The sequence below is a fragment of the Meleagris gallopavo genome, chromosome 9 (assembly GCF_000146605.3).
Source record: "Meleagris gallopavo isolate NT-WF06-2002-E0010 breed Aviagen turkey brand Nicholas breeding stock chromosome 9, Turkey_5.1, whole genome shotgun sequence".
In the NCBI taxonomy this organism is placed as follows: Eukaryota; Metazoa; Chordata; class Aves; order Galliformes; family Phasianidae; genus Meleagris; species Meleagris gallopavo.
In genome coordinates, this window is record NC_015019.2 from 4106331 (window position 1) to 4120214 (window position 13884).

The 13884-nt window shown below is 40.9% G+C and overlaps 1 protein-coding gene across 3 annotated transcripts; it reads left to right on the top strand.

The window, feature by feature from the left end:
* The first annotated feature begins 6 nt into the window (after window positions 1-6).
* On the top strand, window positions 7-13291 carry LOC100548705 (protein FAM122A). Of its 3 annotated transcripts, none has more exons than XM_003208336.4 (10): window positions 7-41; window positions 1638-1716; window positions 4980-5036; window positions 7284-7327; window positions 7407-7461; window positions 7885-7977; window positions 8512-8600; window positions 9217-9281; window positions 9887-9983; window positions 11027-13291. In XM_003208336.4, the coding sequence occupies exons 2-10, from the start codon at window positions 1699-1701 to the stop codon at window positions 11184-11186; spliced, it is 678 nt and encodes a 225-aa protein (XP_003208384.2). In that variant the 5' UTR covers window positions 7-41; window positions 1638-1698; the 3' UTR covers window positions 11187-13291. The 3 variants fall into 3 exon arrangements, with proteins under 3 accessions (XP_003208384.2, XP_019473694.1, XP_019473693.1); XM_019618149.2 differs by having other exon boundaries at window positions 9220-9281; window positions 11027-13290; XM_019618148.2 differs by lacking the exon at window positions 7-41 and adding an exon at window positions 842-865.
* The last annotated feature ends 593 nt before the right edge of the window (window positions 13292-13884 follow it).

A 13884-nucleotide genomic window follows, 5' to 3' on the forward strand; every position in this document is an offset into this window, starting at 1 on the left:
CTGAGGAGATCCAACAGCGCCCCCCTCATCCACGGGCTCAGGTGAGCGCGGCCGGGCTGCGGGCTCAGTCCGAGCGCTGCGCTCCGGTGACGCCGCTGCGCGGGACCCGGCCGTACCGCAGCTGTAACTCAGTGCCGAGCGGTGTCCGGTGTCCCGTGCGTTGCTTTGGCTGGTGCGAACTCCGGGTCATCTTCGGGGTCCTTCCCACCCAAACCGCTCTGCGGTTCTGTGTTTTAGCGTTCTGTTCATTTTACAACTCCAAGTGCCGTTTTTTGGCGATGAAGAGACCTCGTAAACCTCATAAACCTCATACCAAAACGACTGAGTGCACACTGCGACTCAGAAAGCGTTCGTGCTTGCCTGGCCAGCCGTGGGCTGAGGTTAAGTAAGCAGAACTGTGATTGGTTTGTGTAACTGTAAGAAAGCAGCTGTCCCTGCACGGCCTGAGCAGGGCCGGAGTGCTGTGAGTGATGGCTGCTCCTCAGGGACACAAGTTAAAAAAAAAACAAAAAACAACCAACAAACCCTAAAATCTCCTCACCACACTGTAAACAAATCGTTTAATTCAAGATCTAGGCAGACAGAAAGGTAAGCAGAGCTCTCGCCTTAAAACTGCATCCGCTCTGTGAGGTGTTTATGCAAATGGCACAGAAACCCGACAGAGCTAATTGCAGGTGGTTGCAGTGGTTTGCCTGCTAGGAATTTTCCAGCAGAAAACTCTTCTTGCGAGATTGCAGCTCTTGGCAAGAAACGTCACTTTTTCCCAGAATGGCTTTGTTGAGCAAACTGGAACAAAGCTCAGCTCCTGGGCTGCTGCTGTGCTCCGTGGCTGCCTACCGGCCCCATTTCCCTGGTACCAGATTTGGTAAGAATTCCTCCAGCTGGCATTTCTTAGAGCACAGAGTTTACCTTTCTGTCAACTTTTGATTCTTGTTTTCATGCCAAATCAATCTTTCCACCCCCTACTTCTTCTTTCCGGTAAGCACTGATTTTTGGACTCCATACACATGACTCAAAGTTTCTGCAAAAACTGAATTCCTTTAGTATCATTAAGTACTAATTAATTGCTGTTGGTAATACTAGCGATGGCCAGAGAAACTTGGTTTAGGAATCAGTAGGAAGAGGATTGTGTTGGAAAAGGAGCTGTGCATATGTCAAATACCTAATCCTGCATCATTTAAATTGATGTGTTGCTTCCTGATTAAAGGCATCGCTGCAGCCAAAAGTCTCAGGGGTTTTTAAACACTGTTTTTGCAGCGTGCTTAATTTAACCTCTGCTGAAAGAGAATTCAGAATGTAACTGTTCCTCATGATAAGAGTTACTGAGGTGCTGCACTGTTATGTTCTGCTGCCACTGAAGCTGGTTTCTGGTTATATGCTACTACAAACTTGTTCTGTTGAATGATGCCTGTAAGCCTTTCCAAACATAATGAGTTCCCACAGAAAGGGTCTGTTGTAATTTTCTAGTTGTTTTTAGGCTCAATGAGATAAATCAGTGAATAGAAGTAGCTGGGACTTGGTTGTGCTTCACCTTGAGATGATAACTGTCATAGCATTTGAAACTGAGCTCATTGCAAGAGGTGCTTTTTGATGGGAAGGCAATGGCTTTTGCATCTGACAGATGTTTCTTTTCACAGTGATAACTCACAGGTGTTCCAGGGCAGCGTTCTGCGAACCCGCAGGAACAGCACCACGGTTATGAATCGTCACAGTCTGGTAAGGACACGATTAGAGCACCCACATCAGGCCCAAAGCAAAGTGTGCAAACTGAAGTAAAGAAGGAAAGGAGTTTGTAATCTCTGAAACTAACCACATGCTCAGAAACAGGGCTCTGCTCTGACGTTAGTGTACTGTAGCTGTAGTGAAGTGCTCTCTGTAGGCTGGTTGGCCTTGGAGAGTACTTATGTTTCACTGTCATAGTAATTTCATAGAATCATAGACTGCCTGGGTTGAAAAGGATCCCAGAGATCATCTAGTTTGAAGCCCCTGCTATGTGCAGGGTCGCCAACCAGCAGACCAGGCTGCCCAGAGCCACATCCAGCCTGGCCTTGAGTGCCTCCAGGGATGGGGCATCCACAACTTGGTTATGGAGATGCAGGCAGATGTTCTAAGAGTAGGACAGCAAAGAAAGCTGGTTGTATAGATGTGCTCATAATTTCTGATGCTTAAAAAACAAGTGCAGTCATGTTCCAGTTTTAAGTTCTTTTTCTATTAAAGTCAGAATATACTGCTGAAATCTACAGCTGATGTAATGAGGTAGAACTGGGTGAAGGAACGCAGAGCTTGAGACCCTCTAAATGAGGAATTCTACCTCTTGGAAACATTTCAATTTTTATCATGCTGTTGTTTCTACAGTTCCCAAAAATCTGAATTTGTAAGCTATTAAGCTGTAAGAAGGTGTGATTGTGACTGATTGAGAACACCTGCACAGGTTGCATGTATTGGTTTGCTAGTCCTTATCAGAAGGGCTGGGGTATGTTGGCAGTTGCTTCCTCCAACAAAAAGGAGTTTTGCCAGCTCCACGCAACTTTTCCCCTAGAACAGCCTTAGGAAAAACAGATGTATGAGATGAGATAATGCTCAGCTGCAGTCAGTATTAAAGTTTTGGAAAAGCTAATGTTCAGGTAGGAGGGGGGTAGCAACAATTTCCCATTAAGTGTGGGGAAAAACCGCATAACCCAGTGATGCTACCATGATGGCCTTTGGTGCATTCTGATTTGTGGATTTCCCTGTTTGGTTTCTTTTGCAGTGTTGTAGTTTCCTGCAGAGCTGATTGCAGTTACCCTGTTATTTCTTAGCTGCCTCTTGGCAGTGCTTTAGAAGTTATCTGCTAGCTCCATGCTAGCGGCTGAAGAATGGACACTCATATTCCCTTGACTGATGTCCCTCTGTTAACATTCTGTTTTAAAAGCAGGACAGACAGCTACACAAGCAAAGGCTTGTGTCTGTAACAGACTCAGGATACTCAATGTAAAGTTGTAGAAAGATTATTGAGAAATAAATCCTGATAGACTATTCTGGTAACAAATTATTAAACGAGTGTCTCTTTTTTCATATACTTTCTAGGGCTGCAGCTTACAGGAAATGTATTTATTTTTACGGTCAGAGTAAAGGAGAAACAAACTGAAGGTAAAGCTCAGTTTGTTAGGTTCTCTTCTTGAAGTTCCTCAATTGTTGGGGGGAAAAAAAAGAGAATTCTAACTTGGGGAGATTGCCTGTAACTTGCTGAGAAGCAGGAGCTGGTGCACTGAGGGGCTGGTTCTTACAGCTGTCCCAGAAGCTGAAAAGCAGGTATACTCTTCTATTAAGGATGGAAACTTTTTAGGAAAGACAGACATGGTGCTTAAGGACAAGAATTTATTTAGAGCTAACAAAGGAACTTTGTGTCCCTTTTCTCATCTTCTTAACCCTGCTGTACATTTTCTTGTACAAAGGGCTCTTCCTCCATGCTTAGCTTGCATTTGGAGCTCTATGAGACTACATCCTTCCAAGACTTCCCTTCAGACTCCACAAGGCATGCATCAGAGACTTAATTAAACGCTGACCCCATGAGGAAATGTCCCTGTGGCCTCATATAAGTCGGTTTTTTGGGCTTGTAATTATTCTTCACTCTTTGCTGATCAGATGCTGACAAAATACAGCTGAAACTTATGCTAAAAATCAGGTGCTTTATCAGCAGCTAGGTTGGTGCCTCGTCTCTCTGAATGCTGGGCTGGTTTCTGGTTCTGTTGAGCATGGCAAGGGGAATGAAATTGGAAATGAACTTAGAGATTATCCTCTCCTCCTGTTGCCCTAAGCCAGGATCAGCTGCAGCTAAACAGTTTCTGGAACGTAATTAACCTTCAGCATTAAGGACCCTAAGCAACTTCCCCTGGTATTCATGCTAGAGCAAAGGAAGTGTAGTTTTTTTGGCCTTAGAATATTCTAAGATGCTAGATTGACATCTGTCTTGATACATTTAATTTCATAGTATCTAGGTGATAAAATGTACTTCAGAACAGTTTTTATGTGTTTAGAAAAATTAATCTAGGTTTTATTGCAGTTTAAGCTGTAATAAAGATGGTTACAGTGTTCAGTAAATGACTGAAGCTGTCAATTTAAAGAGTTTATTTCAACAGATAAATTCTAAGTTCAATTAATATTTCACATGGTGCTAAGCTGAATGGGAAAGAAGTAATTTTTCTGAAGTGTTGTGTTAACTGTAATGTTCTCAGTGGGAGCTGTCAGAGTGCTTAGGTAACACAAGTGCATGTTCTGGCCCCATCTCCGGGCTGTTATGGTGCTTGTCCCAGTTGCTTAGCTGAGTTCTAGGAGCTTTTCTTGCTGTATGAACTTTTCCAAGTCTCAGACTCTTTCATGATGACATCAACAGGGGCTGCTATGCCATTTCTGGTAAATACATGTATTGCCTAGGGATCAGCTGCGCTCAGGATCTCTGCAATTCCTTTCAGAACACATCAGTGGCATCTAGTGAATAAATGCTGTGGTTTTCTTTCCTACTGTTTTTTTCTTTTAAGGCAAAGCACTTCAGGCTGCGGTTAAATGTTTAGCCGCTGTTTCAGCAACAGCTTTCCCTGCGTTTGTTTTTCCCTTTTTTGCTGGTTTGCTGTGAGGCCCCACGGATGCTTTTGTTGGCAGAAGAGAGAGGGCAGTGCAGGGACAGAAATGGAAGGGCAGTGGCACCGGGGGCAGCTGACTGCTTATTTTGGTCGTGCTGTCTGCCAGAGTGGCACCAGTGAAACTTTACCTGTGAGCATGCACAGCAGTATAAGGTGGAAGTGCCTATGATCCTGTTCTTGGGAGCGCTTCATGGAGTTTGTACCTACTGAGAGTGTTACAAATGCTGTTTAAACAAACAAAACCCTTCTTGTATATAGTTTGAGTTTAGAATAGCGTTACACAGTTGCATTTCTGTACCTCCCCCTCCCTCTCCTGTGGTTTGTAAGTGTGTTTCAGTCATGTTTTGCTTTGTTCTGCAGTTTGTGCCATCATCTCCTGTCCGTATTCCTAGCAGCCGTCTTCATCAAATCAAACAGGTGAGAATCTCTAGGTTCTAATCTCTAAATATGAAATTATTTATACGTGACTGGGTTGTTTTTGTGCTTTATTTGGTGTGTGTTTAATGTGCAGTGTCTTTCAAATGACTTCAGATTTTGCTACGAATCAGTACAGAGTCTGCAGTGCTCTATTGCTTCAAGGTATGTTCAAAAGTAAAGCTTATATTTAGTTTGCAGTGTTCCAAATTCTGTAAAAAGACAAATACGTGTTACAGTGAGAAGAAGACTCAAATTGAAAGAGGGAAAGAGTCTTAGAATTGACACTTTAGGAAGGAACCTGTAATGTAAACCCTTCCAATAAAGTTTCACTGAGTTTTTTTGGCAGTCAGGCCAGCATAAACACTTAAGGCTAATGACAACTTGTGTTGGCACAGCATTCACTGCAGCCGGAAAAAGAACTGGATAAGGAAAAAAAAAAAAAAAGTTCAGACTCTCCTGGCTGGGCAGCTTTTAATGTGCATAAGATTCACATCCAGATCAGTGGTTGTGCCATTAGAGCGTGAGGGGAAGGGCGTTAGAGCATGGAGGAGGAGGGAGGATGGCAAATGTCTGGGCAGGCTTAAATAACACTGCTACCCACAGCACAGCTCAGGCTGAAGATGCACGTTTTAAAACTAGCAAACTTGAACTCTTGTGGCTCCTCCATTTTAAATATTGTCCTTGGCAGAATGAGGGGAAATGGTTTTAAGTTGAAGGAGGGAAGGTTTAGGTTGGATGTCAGGGGGAGGTTCTTTACTGCCCAGAGAGGCTGTGGATGCCCCGTCCATCCCTGGAGGTGTTCAAGGCCAGGCTGGATGGGGCCTTGGGCAGCCTGGGCTGGTATTAAAGTGGAGGTTGGTGGCCCTGCATGTGGCAGGGGGTTGGAGCTTCATGACCCTTCATGTCCCTTCCAACTCATTCATCCCTCCCACAGTCCTGTGATTGACTTCTTGGCAGTCAAGTACATACAGAACTAGCTTGAAAGTGCTTGATCTTGCTCTTAACTTTCAAGTTTTCAATGGATATGCTAGTTCTCTTACTTTGCCTGAAACTTTTGTTTTTACTAGCATTTTCAGGGTATGATGTTTGAAGTGATGTAAGGTGCTTCTGCATCCCACTCAGATATTTAAGATGTGTGCATCAGTAACCCCGAAGAAAACTGCTTTTGTTTACTATGCAAACAGTGTACTGGCTTCAAGAGACTCTGAAACACTCAAGTCAATTTTAAAGCTGTCTTCATCAATATAGAAAAACTTAGGAGAAATATATGAATATGATGAGCACAAGGAGATGAATGCCTGTGGTTTCTCTGCTCTATTTATTACATGAAATAAAGTTTGATGACTCAAATTGTTTTGAGTTCAGATATTTCTGTATTCAATGTTATTCCATACATTTATTGAGTGCTGACATTTCCTAACTTGTACTTGGTTAAATTCACAAGTTGAAATGCTCTGTGCTGTGTGCTTCCCAGCACACACGGGAACAACGTGCTCCACTTCTCATCTCTTTCAAATCCCAGCAAAGCACACAACTAACTGTGTTAGTAGGGCTCTCCCTACATATGATGAACATTGTGAATGTATTCAGTTCAGCTTTTATTCTTGAACTGGTCTGAACTGGGGAATTTACTCCTTCACTCAATGGACTGTAGTGTTTGTTTAGTTTTAAGGAACGATGCACGCGTACCTAAGAGGGGATTGAGTCATGTTAATGTTTAATGCATCATCTCTGATCTGTTTTAATAATACTGTATGAATGTTTTAGAAGAACACAGCAAATCCCAAATTTATTGCATATACTGTATAGCAATGAGATGCAGTCTGGTTGGATACTAGCACATAGAATAAGGAGTATTCCTTATTTTGTCAATCCAGTTGTGTCCTTAAGCATGTTTCTACTTTAAGAAATAGTATTCTGCAAGAGCCCAAAGGTACTCCAGCATATGTAGGATTTTTGGTTGGTATTCTGCATTTGAAGTACTTTTTTGATAGAGTGAAAATGAATTAAAAAAAACAGTGTGAAAAACAGCCAACTCCCAACTTCTTGATGGTCCCTTTTGACATGTTTCTTTCCTTTTTTCTCCCTCTGTTCTCTTTGTCTTGTGAGAACTGGAGGTTATTGTTGCTTAACTAAATTGAATAAAATTTCTATACTGAAGTAAAATAAAATCATTTTTTCCTGATTTTCTGTAGCAAAGCTGGTTTGTTTTTTTTTTTTGGTCTTAATTTTCCATCTATTTTTTAGGAAGAAGGAATGAACCTGATGAACAGAGAAACAGTACATGAAAGGTAAGTGTTAAGGGAAGCTAGCTTACTTAATCCAGTCTTCTATGGGCCTAGGGCAATACGTTTCTTTTCTTCTTTATAGAGAAGTGCAAGTAGCAATGCAGATGAGCCAGTCATGGGAGGAGAGCTTGAGCCTGGTAATGCATTTGTGCTTTAATTTGTATTCCTGCTATCAGTATCAGGACACTAGAGAAACTGACATCAACTTTTTTTGTATAGTTGAAGCACAGTTAAGGTGGTTTATGTAGCACTGCTTTTGACCAGCAGTTTTTCACATTAGTGAGGCACGCAGTTATCAGTTGCTCAAGGATTCCTGTGGGTTCCTTGGGCTGGAATGTCAAAGGAAAACTGCATGGATGTTTGCATGTCCAAATTTTCCTCCGTGTTCTAATACTTAACAAGTAATGCTTAAGGCTTGTTTTATAGATAGTTGCCTAAGAAAAAAAAAAATCACGAGGATGAAGGCTGATAACTTTTGAATCGTACTCAGTTCTACACAAAACAGCCCTTCTCATGTGAAGATACTTGCTCACAAGATTAACTGTATGCACTGTTTACAGAGTAACAATGATTTTGAAAAATCATCATCTCCAAAGCAAGTAGACTTTGTCCCAGTCTCTCCAGCTCCTTCACCTACCAGAGGAATAGGGAAGGTGAGCAAAACATGGTAATAAAAGTTTTGTCCTGAGCAGTGCTAACTAAATTCAATCCAATTAGTAGCGAGAGAGCAAGCCACCTGCTCCTCTCTACATCAGCTGCAAACCAGAAACTAGAGCGAACCAAAAAACCCAACCCTCCTAAAACTCAAACTGAAACTCCCAGCTAGCAGCTGTATGCCTTGTAGATGTGAATTTCTGCGCAGTGTTCCACCGCAGTTTGTGGTAAAGAAATTGAATTTGCTTTCAATTTAAAACAAGAGGAGGAGGCACACGTTCTTATTTTATTAACTGGTGTGTTTAACCAGCCTGAGATGGAATAAATGCTTGTCAACTTGCATGCATTCTGCATGAAAATGGAATCTGTCCAACTTCAGTTTCTTTCTCAGTAACCAAAAGCACTATCTCAGTGTAGCCAGCTAGATGGGTTGCTTTAAATTTGGAACGGGTTGCTAATTTACCTGCATAAGGATTGGTTTCTACTGTATGGGTGTGATACTAAATGTAAATAACACAAACTTCTGCTCTCAGCAATGCTTCTCACCATCTTTGCAAAGTCTGGTGAGTAGCAGTGGATTACCTCCAAGTCCCAGCCCAAGTCCAACAAGGCGATTTTCAAGGTAAGTTCCAGATCATATCAGTAAGAGGAAACTGGCACAGCTTATTCACACAAGGCTTTTGAAATACCAAAATGTTATGTAAATAGTTGAAGTATATTTCCTATATGCAACTTGATCTGAACATTAGATTTTACTGTGTCTTAAAGTGGCTGTTGAAATCCTTATAGCAGCAGGGAAGGCGGGCTACATTTCAGCATCTGTCTTTGCAATATCATGTCTGTATTGCTCTTTTTGAGTAACTAGATTGAATTTTAAGGGGAAAAAAACCAACAGATTTAGGATTTGTTATGAGTTCTGTTTTGTTCTGAGTGATGTAGGCAGGAAACCATTAGGTTTCATTGTGCCATAACACTCAAGCAAAGTCCTGCCTGAGCTTTCAGACTGCTGCACTTGTGAAATACTGAGACCTAACTTTTTCTGTGAAGGACTATGTTCCCTGGTCTTTCTTTTAAATACATGCAAATGACAGAAAACTATTTTGGAGAGGCTGTTTTAATGCCTATTTTCTTACTCTATTCCACTTAGCACTTTGTTATCTGAAAATCTTTCAATTCTTTACATGTTTTTAAGCTTCCCTTGTAATGGTGATATCAGTATAGCATCTGCCTTCTTTTAGCAGGAGAAGCCAGAGTCCAATTAACTGCATTCGACCAAGTGTTCTTGGGCCAATAAAAAGAAAAGGTACAGTATTTGTTTTTGGCTAGGACAGCAGGCAGAATGGTTACTTTTGCCACAATTCATATATAGCTCTTTGTAATTCTGTTCCACTGGCTGATGCAGAGTGACTGGAAATAAAGGTGTGACAGATTACTAAATAAATAGAACTGTTTGTGGTGATGAAGCAATAAACTAGTAGTACTGTTCAGTAAAGCTGCTTCTGACCCAATGTATCTGCACAGCTGTAGTTATTTAGTGATAAGTTTAATGATAATTAATCCTGAACTTCATTTTCATTAATTGCAAGAGGGAAAACAGCTTTACTTTTTCTCAGCTTCTTTGCTTGGCTGGTAGAAGTCAATGAATTGATTGAGCTGAATTAAATGAAAACGTTCTCTTCTAACGTACAAATAGCTGATACTTATATCTCAGTCCATAATTTAAACTCTCTTGATGCTTAGGCTAAAAGGTATCTAAGAAATGACATTTAAAATTTCAGCATCAAACTTCTGTTTTTAATACTGCAGCTTATGGAGTGTTACTTTATAAGTTTGGACCTCTGGTTTTTGCTCTGTAGATGTTGGTTTAAGTGAGTAGTAATTTTTATCACCCTTTCTCTCTTACTAAAGGTGTAACTGAAATGGAAGATCATCCAAAAAGGTTGTTCCAAGGCTCCACCAATATGCTTTCCTCTGAAGCTTTGCAGCAGCCAGACCTTGGCGGATGGTAATTGCCACACTGTTTGTTGTGCAGGTTGCATCAGAGGCATTACAAGTCTCTTTTTCATCTAGCAATGCTCACACTTGGAGTTATATTCCTTTAGAATCAGTGCAAACATCCTGTGTTTCTGAAGCCTTGAAGGTGTCATAGCAAGCAGACATTACGATTCCCTTCAACTTTAGAATTTCTAGAACAGATAGACAGTCTTTGTCTGTTAACATGCTTCAGGTATATAGGAGTTGAAAATCTTTAGGAAAAGATTCCTTATGGCTTGCAAGTTCTGAAATCCAGTTTCAAATTGTAATTAAATACAGATGTTAATTCTGGGGGGGGTGGGAGGGATTTTTTTGTTTGTTTTGTTTTCCCCCTTTGTTCTTAGTCATACTGGACCACCCCAACCATCCCTGCTAGGAGGAGATAAAAAACATTAATGAAAAAATAGCCAATGAAATAGCAAGGGAATTTAGTGTTTTAATTGGGAGGGTTTAGTAATACCTAGGGTATGCCTGGGTATCAAGGTGAGATTGTTTATGGTGTCATCTAAAGTGCACAGGTGCTTTGAGCCCATTGGAATGTGATAGTAAAATAGGTGTATTTGAAAACAACAGCTTTTTTGCATGTCCTGTTCGTAGTAGCCATGGCAGTATGGGTTTTATTTGCTGCTTATTTTAGAAGATGGTAATTCTTAAAAAACATTTTGTTGTCATCACTGGTGATGAAACAGTGCTTCGCATACTGTGAAATGTGCAGGAAAGAGCATCTGGATACATGAGGACCTTGTAAGAGATGGGAGTAAAGCTTGCAACGCTGGTAAATCAGTGAACTATTTTGGGGTAAGCTGAAGAGAAAGGGGCAGATGTTATGTCTGTTTGAAAGAGATGGCAAGGTATATCCTTACAGGTTTACTTCAAATATGAAGTTTACCATTCCTCCAGAGGTGTGCGCTTGTTCTTGACTTGGGCTTATCATGAGTAGACGCCGATATTTGGAACTTTTAAGAAAAACTGGAGGGCTTCATTTCTCATCTCTTGATGCCTCTGTGCTTTCAGTTTGTCGGCGCACGCCCTTGATGACAACAGAAGCAGTGCAGGCTCTTCCTGTGACTCACCAGCTGAAGCTGGCGCCAGCACCGGCTCTCCAGTGTCACTTTCTGACTCCAGATCTCCATTTTTACCAGTAGATCTTACAGCTAAGTTACCTATCGATTGAGAAGCAAATGTCTGCTAATGGATACCAAGAAACAGACTGGATATCAATAAGGCTTCCTGTTGTGTGTAACTGAGTCTTTTATGTGATTCTGTTCCTCATAGGAACTTCCAGAACTGTCATTATTTTGAGAACTTCCAGAATAGTTCCTTGAGGAGGAATTCACGTTTCTAGTGATTTGTATGACATTTACTGAAATACAGTAAGCATTTGAATTGCAAACATGTTTGATGCTGACATCAGTATCCAAGCTGTTGATTTCCTATGGATTTATTCCTGATGGTGTAAGTTACAAATACTGTATGCATGCAGAAGACTTGGCTCTCCAGCAGACAAGAGGCAGCGTCCTTGCTAATATGAAATGGTGCTTTGTGTAGTGACATAATTCACATTTGTCCTCAGTCTTAAACCAATGAAGCAGCTTACTAATTTGTTTTTATTCCCTCAGTGTGTGTTAGGTTGTTTTGCTGTTGCTCTACATATGAAAGAGAGAATATCGGGGGGGGGATAATTGATCCCTGTATTCTGTTGGGATGGACTTTACTGAATTCTGTTGTTCTAATTAGATTCCAAAAGGACAAGCTGGTGTATTGTCACCTTAGATGTGTGTCTTGGATTTTACTCATGATCAGGACTGCTGTTGTGACTAAACCCAAAGTTAATGTGGAACCTTCTGGGTTTTTGTGTGTTTTTTTCTTCTTAATTTACATGATGTATTAGAGTGGTAGAAGCTCCATTAATCTTTTCATTGGGAAAAATAGTTATCATGTTTAGCACAAAACATTAAGTTGTGAGTTTTTAGTATTCAGTACTCCAAAAGTGCATTATTTTAACAAACAGTATTTGTCCTTGTACATGACTTTTGATGGATGAAAACAAAGAGGGACAATGAAAGCTTTTATACAGGTTCAGGTGATCAGATCACCTCAGAATTTAATCTCTTGATGTTACTGCCTTGAATAACAGCACCAGGGTTTTTCTGCTGTTACAAGCTTTGGGTGCTGGTTGGAAGTGTAGAGTTTGGTGATCCGCCGTCTTTCAGGGTTCTCGTACTTCATTGGAAAAGTCATTGGGTTGAGGCATCCTGATTTCAACTCTGAAATTCCCCAGCCAAGAGGAAAAATTTGTAAACCAGCATAGAGAACTGTTCCAAACATTCCTGTGGCAACTTCATGTTGGTGGTTGATTCCTGCTATGGAATTGAACTTCCCCAGCTGGATCCTCCTTTGTACATGTGGTTGTAAGCCTTCTCTCCAGAGAGGTCAATAACATAGCAAAATGCTTTGTTTTTTGAATGCTAAATCTTTCTAATGAGAAGATTGGAAAGATTCTCAAGTAGGAGAGAAGCCCATTTTGAATTCTGCTGCAGAATATTCACATGGATGGAGCTTTGGACAGCAGCCATCAGAAGTAGAAATGGATGATTTACTGCCTAGTGACTTTAGGACCAACAACTAGTTACCCTTATTGTAGGAAAAAAATAGAACCTATTTAATAGCTTACACTTTTCAAGTAAGGTATATCATGGCTTGCTTCTGATTTAATTCCTTTTAAATTATTGCAGTAGCCAACTTCCTGCCTGCAGATTCTTTTTCTGTTATTATTCAGACTGTCCTTTGCCCTGTGGCCGATGGATGAACTTGTATGTAATGTCTCCTTGCCATCTAATATGGCATAGTTTTGTTTTGCAATTTCAGAGATGTGCCAAAGAGTTGCTGTGCGCTCACTCTTCTGTGGTGAGGGCAGGACTGACTTTTTCAGCTTACTTTCTTCTTAAGAATGGCCCCCTGGGTGTCTGTTCCAATCTTACAAGAAAGATGCATTGGTGGGGGGTTCCATGGCTGTGTGTAAATCAACTTGTCTTTTTTTCTGTTGGATATTTATGCTTTTCAAATAAGTGCCAATAAATGGAAAAAAAAAAAAACAACAAACATGGTTTTCTGTTTCTGTGCTGTGTTAGAAAGGTAACTGCATTACTATTTTAATCTGTGATTAAATGTTTTTCTTTCGAACTCAGAGTATCTATTGTATCGCATTTCCACCCTTGTTTATTTAGCATTGAAGTTGGCTCTAAAATCTGCAGCACAACTCTTGGAAAACTGAAGAATAAAACCATTTCCAAAAAGTAATCTTTGTGGTTTACCTCCCCAGTTGCCCAGGGAACATTGATAACCGTGCCCATGCTCAATGCTCAGGGGATTGTATTTTTGGAATGAGCACTTACTGCATTTAGCAGAGGAATAGATACTTCATGGTGGGAGAGTGATACAAATGCCAGGAAAAATGAGCCAGTGCATCAGCCAGATTAATTTGCTGGGGTTTTCTGTGTGTTGTCAGCAAGTCGGTTCATCTGAATACCCAACAGCTGTCCTCCTGATCATTAGTATGGGAACCTAATCCTAAACTTGTTCTTTTCACCTTTCTTCAGAAGACTGGGGTGTAAGTGATAGCTGACTTGCACAAACAAAATAGATCTGCAGAGTCTTATGTGTTCTTGTGAGGCAATCTTGTGATTCTCGGGTCAGTTGTGTGTTTGTGAGCCCAGTGCTGCTGATGAAATCACTGTAGACAGAAGGGACTCCTGGAGCTCCACCAGCCAGCTTCAAACTACGTAACAGCTTGAGCATTTCTTAGCAGTTGTCACTTGAAAAGCGTTCACTTTGTTGTTATGTTTTTGCATATGTTGCATTTGGAACTTAAA